Source organism: Hydra vulgaris, chromosome 06, assembly GCF_038396675.1.
Source record: "Hydra vulgaris chromosome 06, alternate assembly HydraT2T_AEP".
Classification (NCBI taxonomy): domain Eukaryota; kingdom Metazoa; phylum Cnidaria; class Hydrozoa; order Anthoathecata; family Hydridae; genus Hydra; species Hydra vulgaris.
The window spans coordinates 49,837,635-49,852,943 of NC_088925.1; the positions used below are offsets into that span (position 1 = coordinate 49,837,635).

Genomic DNA, 15,309 nt, shown 5'->3' on the forward strand with positions numbered 1-15,309 from the left:
TTTATTCAAACGGTACGAAAAAATGTTTTTGATTAAATCAAATTTTAAAGCATTTTGAAAGTTTGAAAATTCGAACAAAATTTGGCTAAATGTAGGACCTAGGCTACTACATAAGCCAATGACAATTTTTTTAGAAAAATTTTTGTGTCTTAAGAATGGGTTTCCATCAAAATTTTAGTTGGAAACGAGCTTTATTTTTTTTTGTTGTTGTTTTTTTAATTCAGACGGTGCTAACCGACAAAATTGTTCAAAATTATATCCGTAAATCAGAATAGTTTCTATCCGGGCAAAAAAGTTTCTATCCGGACAGAAAATTGGGAAAATAAAAAATTAACATTAAAACTCGACGTTTCTTTTTTTCCTACACCCTTTTTCCCTTTATATTCATTTTGAGTTTTCTGACAATATTTTCTAAAGATATTTCGAATAAGCATTTGACATGATTTAAAACTAAATTTTGTTTATTATAAATAATACATAAAGATAAATTGCAGTTCCTACTTGTGGACAGATGAGAGAAACAGAATGAGACCAGTATTTTTTTTAAAAAAAACCTATTTGTTAAAGTTTACCTTTTAAATTAAGTTTCTAAACATAGCTACTAATAGTGAAAGAAAATATATATTTTCATGAAGAAAACTTTTTTGGCCTTTCTAAGCCATTTTATTAGGTAAAATTTCAGAATGTGATAACTTTTTTTTGGACGATCCAAATTTTTTGAAACTTTCATATTTTCTTAGCTGGATAGTGCCTTAAAGATTGTGGGAATCATTTTTTCATTTTTACGAAATTTTTTTTTGTACCCGTTGTGAGACGCTACAGACAAACCAGCAATTGTATCTATAAAGTTACTTTCTTATGCTGTTTTTGAAAGCGTTGATGGATTGAGGTCGTTTACAAAAATTACGAATAGCAATGGGCCCAAGACCGAGCCTTGAGACACTTCATTAGTGACTGCTTTCCATTCAGAAGTAATGCCGTTTATAACCACTTGTTGACATCAATTGCTTAGCCAAGCTGCAATCCAGCCAACGAGAGCGACTTGAATACTGTACGCTCTCAGCTTATGAAGAAGGCGTTTATGTGGTACTTTGTCGAACGCCTTTGCAAAGTCTGTGTAAATGACGTCTACTGCGTGTCTGCATTGAGTTGCTTCCATCATTATGTCCCGAGTTTCTAAAAGATTTGATACGCATCCCTTACGATGAACAAAGCCATGTTGGTTTGGAGAAATTAGACCATTAGCAACACAGTGTTTCATTATTCTTTTTTGTAATATATAATATATATAATTATATATATAATTATATATATATATATATATATATATATATATATATATATATATATATATATATATATATATATATATATATATATATATTTGATTTGAGTGTAGACATCGTGTATAAGAGTGTATATTATATTAATAAGTATCCATCAATTCAACTTAAAGAAGCTACTTCTTTAGATCAATTAAATAAAGATGATTCCTACAGATGTTCTACCAAGCTTACTATATCAGAAACAAAAACACTTAAAGAGCTTTGTTTACATCGTTGCTATTTTTTGTGGAACAACGAGATCCATGAATTGGAGAATTCCGGTCCTATTGGTTTTTCATTCATGGTTGTATTGACAGAATCTTTTCTGCAACATCACGAAGAAAATGCCTTCAAAATTGCAAAGACATTAAATCCTCTTCTCGACTTAAAATCCTGTTTAAGATACGTCGATGATAGCCATGCTAGATTTTCAAACATCCATGAAGCAGAGAAATTCAAAATAATCTTAAATAAACAACACCCTGCAATACAATACACAATTGAGACAGAAAACCATAACAAAACTCTGAATTTTCTAGATATAACAATAATAAATAACAGCAAAGGTAAGTATGAGTTTAAAGTCTACAGAAAAGAAGCCATTACAAATATTTAAATAAAACTGCACTCGAATCATGACCCCAAAATTTTATGCGCAATATTCAATGGTTATGTTCACAGGGCATACTCCATATGCAGTGTTACACATTTAAAAAGTGAGATTTTCATATTCAAGTTTTTAATGAAAATGGGTACACCGAGAGCCAACTAAAAAGTATTGCAAATCAAATTAGGAAAAAACGGTCCATAAAGAACAATAGAATTCAATCCGAGAACAATGCTTTCCCAACAGTATCATTACCGTGGATACTTTCAATATCACCAAAGTTAAGGAAAATATTTAGAAAAGTTGGCTATAGAGTAGTTTTTAAATCAAATCCTAATTTAAGAACAATATTAACATTTAAAAACAAATCTAGATTACCCCAAAATAGCCAGCCTGGTACATATTTAGTTGAATGCAATTGCTCAAAAAAATATGTAGAAGAAACAAAATTACAAATTAGAACAATAATTCAACAACACCAAAAAAGTTTAAATGATGGTAAACATTATCAGTCAGTAATTGCAACACATAGCAAGTTTTGCTCTGAAAAAATAAATTGGGAGAAAAAAAATATATACATAATCTTTAAAAGTTATATCTTGTTATACGATACGTATATAAATAAACTGATTTTAATTTAAAAAAAAAAATATTATACGCTGTTATACGCTGCCTTTTTTATTAAAACCAGTTTATATATATATATATATATATATATATATATATATATATATATATATATATATATATATATATATATATATATATATATATATATATATATGTATATATATATGTTAGTTAGTTAGTTAGTTAGTAGTAAACGCTATAACTGGCAAAGCCAGTGAGTGTGTTATCAGACACACTTTGACAGCCGAATTGATCGATTGCTGCCCATCCAGCAATCAACTGCTGCTTTAAAGCTGTTGAAGGCGATTTAAGAACTTCTTCTGGCATAGAGTTCAATACATTCGCTACTCGATTAAAAAAGAAGTTTTCTCTGTGCTTATGTTTTGTCATTTCCTTGAAATATTTAAAGCAGTGACCTCTCGTATGATTATTAACTATTGGAAAACGATTGCCTTTTTCTAACTTGTCAATATTATTCATAACAATTTTATACATTTTTTTATAATTTTTTAATAATTTTATACATTTGTATTAGATCTACTCTTTGTCTCCTTTCCACTAGAGTAGTTAGGTTTAATTTTTCAAGTCTTTTTGTATAGGAAAGATTTCTGATTGATGATACTAGTTTAGTAACTTTGTGCTGGATTTTTTCGATATAGTCACAATCAGATTTATAATATGGAGACCATACCAGAACTGCAAACTCTAGTTATGGGCGAATAAAAGTAATATAAAGCAAACGAAGTAATTTATAATCGAAACAGGCAAATGACTTTTTGATACGACCAAGCATTTGATTTGCTTTGTTAGAAGCATTAATCACTTGATTTTTCAATTTTAAATTTGCATTAAAAAACACTCCAAGATCTCTTTCTGTATCTGACTCTTTCAGTTGAATACTGTTTAAATTATATAAATATTTATTGTTATTATGACCATAATGCATAACTACACATTTTGATATGTTAAACAAAAGAAGCCAAGTTTGAGACCATTTGTAGACAGTATCTAGATCATTTTGAAGATTAGTAGAAGATTGAAGATTATATATATATATATATATATATATATATATATATATATATATATATATATATATATATATATATATATATATATATATATATATATATATATATATATATATATATATATATATATGGTGTGTGAATATGGGGTGTGAATGCCTTTTTAATATTTAGCGACGTACAACTTTTACTTGAATTTCTTATGTAGTACGATAAATTGTAAATGGATAACGAGTTATGTGAATATTTCGTGTTTTTTTTCCAAAAATTTAAAAATACAGTTTTAGTAACAGCTAAAAGTGAACTCACATATTTATGTTATTTTTTAACAATTTTCCAAGAAATGTATAAAGCAAGTTTTAAAAATCAAAAATGTCTGGCAACCAACTTAAAAAAATAAAAACGCATTTTGGCAAAAAGAATGAAAAAGCAAATGAAGTCTTCAAACTTTTTTCAAAGGTACTATAGAAACTAACGGGTTGCCGATTGAAGTATTGAAGTATTGACCAAACCTCTTCTAAGTTTACTTGCTCTCTGAGACTACTGACTGGGATCTTGAACTATTGATATATAGAGACTATTGAAAATGCTTAATAAAGCAATACAAATAATAGAACCAAAATAAATATAATTAGTTAAATAATAGAACCAAAAGAGATTTTTTCGATGTACTCATGGAAATATTTGTAAAACACGCAATTCTCGTGTCTGTAACTCATTTATGAAAAATAGTGCCGTTCAAAAAAAACTTATTTTTTTTTTGAACGGCACTATTTTTTTATAGAATATTACAAAAAAAGCGACTTTGTCAAGATTTAAAATTGATAACCTTTTTGTAAAAGTTTTGTAAACTCTGATACCTATTAATAACGACATGGTCACATGTTTGCATACTGTGTAGACATTCTTTGTATTCACAGTCTGAGTTTTCTCATTCGATATATATATATATATATATATATATATATATATATATATATATATATATATATATATATATATCGAATATATATATATATATATCAGGGCCGTAGGAACAAAAATTATATAGGAAGGGAGGGGGGAGAAGAACATACTCCGAAATAGTTTTTAGGACCTTTTTTCTTTTTTTGAGTCATTTTTTGAGTCAATTTCTTCAAAATTAATTATTTAAAAAATTATTGAGGGGGAAAATGCCCCTGCTGCCCACCCGGTTGCTACAGACCTGTATATATATTTTCAACAGTCTCCGCCTCTGTATTTCGAGTGCTTCTCGTATTTTACGTTCGAATTTTTTTATTTCAACTTTAAGAATTTTAGTTTTCTCCCAATTTATTTTTTCAGAGCAAAACTTGCTATGTGTTGCAATTACTGACTGATAATGTTTACCATCATTTAAACTTTTTTGGTGTTGTTGAATTATTGTTCTAATTTGTAATTTTGTTTCTTCTACATATTTTTTTGAGCAATTGCATTCAACTAAATATGTACCAGGCTGGCTATTTTGGGACAATCTAGATTTGTTTTTACATGTTAATATTGTTCTTAAATTAGGATTTGATTTAAAAACTACTCTATAGCCAACTTTTCTAAATATTTTCCTTAACTTTGGTGATATTGAAAGTATCCACGGTAATGATACTGTTGGGAAAGCATGTTGCACCCACCCCGTCTACGCTACTGTCTCTAAGTTATTGTACCCGGTATAATAACCCAGAGTTGACAAAAACAATTAAAATCAATTGCAAACATTCCATCTATTGCCTTTAATGCTTTGAGGGGGAAGGGAGGATTGTTGCATTTAGTTTTAAGCAATTTTAATGAACTTTATTTAATATTAGCTTGGCGTTTTTCACGTCTTAATTTTCCAATATTCTAAGCACACACACGCTCATATATTTATATATTTATACTATTGGTAATACTTTTGCATTATTTATTTATAACAAGATTGGTTTGAAAATTTTAAAAAACAATTAAGTGTCTCATTTGTGGAAACAACACCCGTTCTATTAGTGGAAAAAATTCTCTTTCTATTTGTGAAAACAACACCCTAGAAATGGCTAATAACGTGCATAAAAGTGCCAAAAGTCGTTGTAAAGCAAAACACATTAAAATACAACGTCTTTATGAGTATGGATGTATTTGTACTGATTATTAGTTTTTAATAACATTTTATAATTATAAAGAATAGCATTTTATAATACTAATGATATTTTAAAGTTAAAAAAAAAAGTTATTTTTAACGAACTTGGTGTATAAAAATAAAATATTTTCAATGATATTAATAAAATACACTGTAACATACAAGTTAATTATATGAAACAACAAATCTGCTGTTCAGTAAAATACAAGTTTCATAATCTGAATCAATAATATATGCTGTTCTGTTAGGGGTTGTCCATAAATTACGTCACGCTTTAGGAAGGAATGGTGGGAGGGGGGGGGGAAGAGGTTAGGCGATTTGTGACGATTTGTTATAAGGGGGAGGGAGGGTCTCAATTTTGTGACGCAACACTTTTTTTTTAATTTAAATCTAGAGAAGACTTTCTTTTAATTAAATGAGTATCTGACCAAACCAAAACCTTCAGTTGATGTATCTACATTTATGGACGACCCCTAATATACAAGTTTGATAATATGAAACAACAGCATTCGCTTTTAAAAAAAAAACTCAGAACGTCATGGCAGAATGCTAAAACTTTGAAATAAGATATTTTATTAAAACAAGTAACTGTATAATAGTTTACTTATAGATAGATATAAATCTGACAGAATTAAACTAACACGGTAATAATCCACTGGAATGAAACCAATTTTCTTTAAAATAATGCCTTTAAAAAAACAAGAATTTATAAAATATAATCAAGGAAATAAATAATGTAACAATTTTTAGGAATTAGACGTAAAAAGTTAAATTTGTGTATATAGTTAAACCAATAAAAAATTCTTACATCATTTGGTGTGATGATGAAATCTATTGCACTATTATCAAGCTGTCGAATGCTTTGTTATTACTTTTATAAAACTTTTTAATATATTAGTATCAGGCTATACAGACTTACTGTTTATATTTTGACGAAATTTGCTTTTTATTTTTTTGTCCTTTGACAAAAGACGTGTTTTGGACGTCTAGCAGTTAATTTTTTTTTCCCATTACTATACGCGCTTTTTTAAGTTTCACTTTGCAGATTTGAATCAAACATTTTTATGAAATAAGTTTTATTTTTTTTTTAGCTTTTTTTTATGACCCGTAAGTATGTTCTGATTCGAACTTTTGATTACTATTTCTATTTCTAATTATATTTGCAAATTTTATATCATCCAAGATATAGTTAATGTTAAATATAAAAACAATATTTAAAAATTCTTAAAATTTTCTCTAAAAATTTAACACTTTTTTTTTTAATTTGTTGTTAGTTACCTAAATTTATAATCAAAAAAAAAAAAGTTATAAAACAACTTGTTTGTGATTCTGTCAATATGAGATTATTATTGATCTTGGTTCTTTCAATGTGTGATTATCACTGATCTTGATTCTTTCAATCCGAGATTAAATGCATCGTTTATAAAAAGTTTTCATATTGTTGTTCTATTTAATCAAATGAGTTATTAATAAGTTTTTACAACTTTAAACAGTTTCAGTTTTATTATAAAGTTAGAATAACTTTAGTAACAGGAGGAGAGAAGGTATGAAAAAAAATAATAATAATAATTAGCCTCCTTTAATAAGATTTAACAGTTGTTTATAAAGTATAAATATAAAGGATGACATTATCCTTCCCATCGGCTTCCTATGGTGGCGTCAAACTATGAGTGTAATTAACCAGGTTAATGAATGGCATCTCTTTTTAATGTCTCCAATAAAACTGATTGAAACTTTTATAAACTGTTATCTTCAAAATAATCTTGTTTGATAAGAGCTTTTTTTTTTTTTGGAAAGGCGTCAAATTACATTTGGAGTATTAATGTCGATATGAAATACTTCTCCTCCTTATAATTTTTCATACATAAATGTAATATGTATGAGATTACATAGATTACATAGGCGTAATATGTATGAGATAATGCTAAATTGTTATTGAATTTTTTTATAGATTTATTATCGTTAGCTTTGATCACTTGATGTAAACATATTTCAGTTATATTAAAAAAACCAAACAATGAAAAAAAAAAAAAAAAAAAATTTACCATAATAAAGTTTATTTAACGTTAGGCATTTCAAAGAATGTCAAAAAAAGTAGCTTATCTTAAAAATTCTTTTAAATTAAAATCTAAATATGTCTATTTATATATGCATTTGAAATTTTTTTTTGAACAATTTATTTAACAAGAAAATAAGATATCGCTTTAATATCTCTAGAGTTTCTTAAAACTTTATAGAAATTATAATGATTGACGTTTTCTTTTTTTATAAATAAGTTTATACAATTTACACGCTGTTCTTCAAATCATATGCAAGCATATAAAAATTCTATTTTGCAACTTTAATTACTAAATACAGCATTTTACTTATAAGTAAAAGATTTGTACCTAATACAGCTACCTGAAATTGAATAAACGTGTTTGTATTTTAACGTAAAAATGCGGTCTTTCAAAACATTAGCAACTTTTTTGTAACTACTTAAAAAAAAATAAAGTGAATTTTTGCGGTTGGTGTTATATTATAAGAAATGATATTGACTTGAGATGATAGGAATTAGTTTTTAGTTTGAAAAACACAGGTTTGCGCTGTTTTGGTAAAAGAACTTTATATTATTAAAGATTTCTGTCTTACAATCGATTTTTTGGGGTATTGGTCCTATATAATTTGAGAACATATTATCAAAGATTATGAGAAAGTTATAAAACAAAAAGAAATTGCCACTAAGCACTCCATTTCAATAAAAGCAGTACTTTAGAAACAGAACATAAGGGCGGAAGACCGCTCAAAACATGTCGTTTCACTAATAGACAAATTATTTATAGTATCAAAAAGAATCCTTTGACAGCGCTAATGATACCAATCAAAAACAAAAACTTTCAGTGTCCAAAAATACAGTTTGCAGACCACAATAATTTTCACGACTTCTGAGCTTCATTGCAGTAAAAAGTTTTATTTCTCTAAAGAATCAAAAAACTAGATTTGAAGTCACAAGTGCTCATAGACACTGGACTGCTAATGATTCGAAAAAAGGTGCACTGAATTAAAGTACAGTTTGTAAGATCCTGATAGAAATTTGAACGAAAAGTTAAACTTTGCTCAATACACGGTGGTGAAAAAGATGCCATGATTTTATGATGTTGTGTTTCTGGTTATAATGTAATTTGCCAGCTCAACCATTGGTTCTCAATTTGACTGATAAACTATGCGATCAAGTTGAGATCTAAAGGACCTTTCAAAAAGGCTGATAACCTTTATAAAGTTATTGAAGCCACATGGAATGTGATTACACAAAAAAAATTTAAAAAACTCTTCAATTCTATGCCGTAAAGATTTGTCATGATAAAAGTAAATGATATTCCATTAATTAAATGAATTTAGTATTTTTTTTAATAGTTGTAAAAAAGTTGCTAATGTTTTGGGAGGACTACATTTTTACATAATTCATTTTCAATCGTGTAGATAGCAAATCTTTTCCTTATTTGTAATATTGACAATTAAAAAGTACACGGGAAAAAACGGCAGAGTCACATTTAAAAAGTTTTGAAAAAGTATTTATTAATGATTTATAAAAGTCTTTGTATAAAGTGAGGAAAAAATTTTTAAATAAAAGTTACAAATATTTTATTTAAAATGTAAACTTCAGATAAATTAATCAAGAAATAATTTTTTCTAACTTCTATGCTTTATATGAAAGCTTTTATAAATGATTAATATATACTTTCTCAAAAAATTTTAAATGTGACTGCCGTTTTTTCCCGTGTACTCTTCAATTTGATTCCGTTTAAAGGGTCTTTTATTAGAAAAATTATTTTATTTAGTAACTGAAGTTGAAAAAAAAGAGTTTTTTATTAAAATTCTTACGTTTTGGAGGACAGTGTGGTTTTATTGCATATATTAAATATATATAAATGAATCTATAAACTGTAAAATATACTTGATATAATATATAAATGTAGATTTATATAGTTTCAATTATGATATGTTAGGGGTAATTTATACCGTGTTGACTTCTTTCTTGATTCTCCTTTTTTTTTTGTTTTTTTTTGTTTTTTTTGTTTTGCCACTTTAGCTGACTTAATCTTATTTTTTGATGATGTGATAAACATATTTTGAAACCTGAATAATATAAATAAATAACTATAAATAAATATGAATAAACTCTTTTTAGCTTAATAATGTTTAAATATTTAGGACATTTTTTTTCTACTTTTATTAATTATCAATTTATTTTAAATACTTAATTAGGGTTGGTTTTTCCTTTTATGGCACGATTTTACAATTGAAAAGATATTTGTGCTATTTCAATGAACAAGATAATATTATATGTACATGTCAAAACGAAAGGAAACCTCACACGCCCATTTATAACAAGAAGCGCTTTGGAGTCTATTTTGATGAATCCACCCGTATTACACACTTTTCAACTTGTTCTTGATTAAAAGTTTCTAGACGTGCTTTAGAAAATCTTTCGAAGAAATTTTCAAAGCAAAAAGATTAGAAACCATCTGAAATCAAATGTGATGTCAGGTAGTGGACAAGACTTTTTTAAATTAATTATGACAATGCAGTTTTTTGGCATATGGCCTATAAATAAGTATTATTTAAACAACTTTGTTTTCAATTAAAATCCACCGTCTGTAAAATATGTCTGTTCTTGTTTTTGTGTATTGTAAGCACTATCTTCCTAAAACTTGGCTGCTGAAGTCCATTTTACCTTTTAGCGTTAATCTTAGTATCTATCTATCTATCTATCTATATATATATATATATATATATATATATATATATATATATATATATATATATATATATATATATATATATATATATATATATATATATATATATATATATATACAGTCGTGATCAAAAGTTTGGAACATTTTAAAAATTTACAGAAAATTCAAAATATTTGTTTAAAAATATTTTTTTACATAGAAAATTTTGAGTATTAATATTATATACGCACGAAATGTAATGTTATAAACCAAAAAATTTGTTTTAATCATAGCTTATAGTTATTTTAGCAACAAAAAAAATTATAGTTATGCGAAAAACTAATAAGTTAACAACAGTAAAACGTGCTCAGATTGTTATTCTACGTGAACAAGGATTGACCCTGACTTTTATTGCTGCACGTTTTAACGTAACTCATAGCTGCATTATAAAAAGATTAAAACGATATCAAGAAGTTGGTGATTTTAAAAGCGAAGCTAAAACTGAACGACCAAAAGTGACTACTCAAATGGCAGATAATTGCATTCATCGTTATGCAAAAGCACATCCGTTTGCTAGTGCTTGTGAAATTTTATCTGAGATATTTCCAACTGGTTTTACACCTTGTTTTGTGACAATTATAAGATGTTTGTTCAAAAAATTATATAATAATTTTTTGAACAAACGTTTTCTAGTTATTCAATAAATTAAAGAACTTATATATCCATATTCCACCATAAAAACTTTGCTTTTCACAAAAAAATATTAGAGACCGTATTGTCTTCTGTCAAAAACACATGCACCCGTCAGCGGAAGTTGAAAGGAAGGGAGTATACAATATTCAGCGACGAATCACTAATTGAATAATTTGGTTGTCGTTCTACAAGCGTGAGACGCCCGCCTTGCCAACGATACAACCCCCATTATTTTCTTTGTACTGTGAAATATTGCCCTAAAATCATGATATGGGTGCAAATCAAAGTGATGGTTTTTGGTTTGTATCTCCTAACACCACAATAAATCGCCATATTTTTCTTCAAGTACTTCAAAAGAAACTTAAAAAAGCTTAATGGAGAACCCAGCTCTCAGAGCCAAGCTTGTAAGCCGTTGATTACATGAGAACAGGGTTGAGATTATTGGCCCTTGGCCTGGTAACTCAACCCACCTCAATCCCATTGAAAACTGCTGGAATCATCTTAAAAACAAAGTTCAGAAAATAACCCCTCATTTTTGGATGATTTACCAGAAAAAATTAGGCAGGTATGAACTTAACTTAATACTCCTGAATATTTAAATGCGCATTCACCCTATTCCTACCCGCTTAGCTAACTGTTTGAATGCTAAAAGACTTCATACTAAGTATTAACCTTAAGTATTAAATTCATAAAACATTTACTAATGTTTCAAAGATGTTATTTTTTTCAATTGTCATTGTTACTAATATATTTTGATGAAATAAATGACCAATTTAATGAAAACTGTATTTTTTTATGCAATGTTCCAAACTTTTGATCTTGACTATATATATATATATATATATATATATATATATATATATATATATATATATATATATATATATATATATATATATATATATATATATATATATATATATATATATATATATATATATATATATATATATATATATATATATATATATATATATATATATATATATATATATATATATATATATATATATATATATATATATATATATATATATATATATATATATATATATATATATATATATATATATATATATATATATATATTATAAGTGAATAGATTTACAGTTCGCTTTTTTTTTACCAAGAGATTGTCCATAAATTACGTCGCGCTTTGGGGGTAGGGGTTAGTGGTTTTGTGACGACTCAAATGGAACTTGTTACTAAAGATTTACAATGTTGTAACGAGGGGAGGGGGAGGGGTCTAAAATGGTCAAAAATTGCGTGACGTAGTTTGCGGACGACCCCTAATGTTTCAGTACGCAAAAACAAGTAAATAAAGAAAAAAGAAAAAAAAGCGTATTATAATACACGTGTTTTTTTTTTTTTTTTTTTTTTTTTTTGCGTACTACGTGATTATTTTTTACACGTTTTTTTTTTGTTTTTTTTTTGCGTACTACGTGATTATTTTTTTTTTCCTTTTCGATTCCCGTAGAAAAACAAATGAGTGGAAACTGACTTTAATAGCTTTAAACAAGAAATGCTAAAGAATCAATAAAATTAGACATCAAATATGATCAATTAATAATTAGTACACTTATAATTCAAAAATAATTAATATTAGTGCTGTGGTTAACCTAAATAATCTGTTTTTCTTATATTATCAAAAGTAACAAAATTGCTTTTGTGTCGAGATTTTTTACCCGTTACCACTTTATCTTTTGCATCGATTTACACTCTACTTTTGTTGAGCACTATTAAAGATATCGTAACTTTGAATGCATTAAACTTTTCAAACTTTTTATATAATCACCAGCACAGGTGTTTCTATTTTTTCTTGAGATAATATTTGCGTTAGTTAGGTTTAGCAGGCGCAATTGCAGTGGGAGATAAAAATACATTGTTATATATGCAATTAGTAGTGTATTTAACTAAAAACAAATTTATTTAACTATTTTTGGGTTAAAATTACATTTTCTGTACAAGGCTCATTATTATTGTTCTGTACAAGGCTAATTATTTTTGGGTTAAACTTATAATTTCTTGACTAATAATCTAAAATATGCAAAACAAAGTATATATTTTAAAAAATAAAACAGTGAAAACTCATTCTTCGAAATTCATTATCTTCAAAAAAAGAAAAATCTTTTAAAATCATTTTTTTTTAAAAAGTTCATTTATTTTATTATAACAGCTTTGCTTTTTTGATAATTTTAATGATTTTTGTTTTACTTATCAATTTTTCAATTTTTCAAAAGTTCAAATTTCGATAGTTTTGATTAAGTAAAAAAAAAACAAAAAAACTTGTTACTTATTCTTAGTAAAAACTTGTTTTATCTAAGAAGAAGTTCTAAGTAAACAGCGTTTAGACGTCGTGTGTTTTATGTTTAGACATGAAAAACTTTTTAAATTTATGTGAACATCTTTTAGACGTGTTCTAATCGTCTAAAACGCCTATACGCTTGTGCTTACGCATGTGTTGTTGAGTTTTAAATTATTTTGCATATTTTTGCTAAATAATTTTCGATCCATTTTATAAACATGGCAAACTCAATTATTACATAGAAACAACAAACTGCCTTAAAACACCGATTCTTCTATAAAACTAAAACACTTGGAGTATAAAACTTGTTTCGATCATTTATGTTTCATTTTGCATGTTTTGGTTCTCTTTAACACCAACAATTACTTGGCGTTTTGGGGAAATTTTTACTTACGGAAGAAAAAACAATAAGAAAACGAGTTATTGTTAATTAAAAACATTATTATTAAAAATGTTTACTTTTTAAAAAAAAATTCTTTAGCTATATTGTAGTTTTAGAAAGTCGCTAAATAACGCAGTTTTCGAAAAACAAAAATTAATAAACAAAATAAATAATAAAAATAACGAAAACTAATATATATAAATAAAAGCACCTTTTTTTAAGCGCAAAACGTGAACCGTATTTACATACTTTTTATACATATAAATATAATAAATATTTCATATATTTAGTAATACGAATAAATTATTACTATAAAAATGTCATAAATAAAATAAAAGAAAATTTGAATAAAAATTCGTTTAAAGTTTTTTTAAATAAAGAATATTATGCAGGATGTTAGAAACTAATAATAATATTTATAAAATAAAAATAATAATAATAATAATAAAAGTTTTAATAATAACTATAATAAAAATAATAATAAACAACGAATAAATAGTTACTGTGATAAATAAATTAGAAACATTCAGTTTTAAAGGCTCGTGCATTTATATTGTTCGCAAGAGCATTCTTTTACCACTTTTGCTTTTATTGGCACAAGTTTTAATTCAGCGTCATCTGCATTCGACTCTTTGCAGAGCATTTTTAATGTCTCTTCAGTTATTTTTGAAGGCCCACATGCAGCGCATTTGGCTTCTTGCTTATTAGTGTTTAAATTGCAAGTTCCTCCGCATATTTTATTTTCTACTGAAACTGGAAAACAACCTTCTTTTTTTATATACTGAGTATATTTAACACTTTTACATGGACCCTTTCTTAAAATATCTTGAATTTGTTCGATTGTATAAGTCTTTTTCTTGACGTAGAATAGATCGTCGTTTCTTATAATTACATCTTTATCAACGTCTAAACTAGTGCACGTGCAAAAACAAAGAACGAGAAAAAAACAAATTGCCAGTAGCCTCATCTTTGCAGTGTTTTCTGATTTCACTTTATTCAAAATGTGAATATTTAAGGCTCTTATATTACAAGAACTTCCGTAGGAAAGGCGGGACCGGTTTTTGCTTTCTCTTCGACAAAAATGATTAAAAATGAGCTATCTTTACTTTTGTCGGTTTATTGTTAAGCTTATGAGTGTATTTCCGGTGGTATTTACGCAATGACTGCGGGATGATTTCTCAATTTAAATTACAAGGTTCCAATGGTATATTCCTGCAGTTTTTACTTCAGACAATAAGTAATTCTTATGTAGTTTATCATGGTCCTACTAATTTTGATGCATTGTTTTGTTTAAATTATAAACTTTCAATTAAAATAAGACAGAAATCAAACTGTGGTATATTATGTATGAGACTTAATTTATTAAATTATTTTAATTTAGTAAAATCTTATATATTTCTGGGCTGTAAGAAAAAAAAAAAACTTTTGTTGCCAAAGACAAAATCTATAAGAAAGTAATATCGCAAGATTTAAAAATATATAATAATAACAAATAA

The 15,309-nt window shown here is 26.6% G+C and overlaps 2 protein-coding genes across 2 annotated transcripts; one reads left to right on the forward strand and one right to left on the reverse strand.

Annotated features, from left to right (window-relative positions):
- Positions 1-10,762: 10,762 nt before the first annotated feature.
- On the forward strand, positions 10,763-11,137 carry LOC136081471 (paired box protein 5 homolog). Its single transcript, XM_065798785.1, has one exon. The coding sequence runs from the start codon at positions 10,763-10,765 to the stop codon at positions 11,135-11,137; it is 375 nt and encodes a 124-aa protein (XP_065654857.1).
- Positions 11,138-14,345: 3,208 nt separating this feature from the next.
- LOC124814906 (DAN domain family member 5) lies at positions 14,346-14,780 on the reverse strand. The gene has a single exon (XM_065798786.1). It carries the CDS (start codon positions 14,778-14,780, stop codon positions 14,346-14,348), a length of 435 nt encoding a protein of 144 aa, XP_065654858.1.
- Between the last annotated feature and the right edge of the window lie 529 nt (positions 14,781-15,309).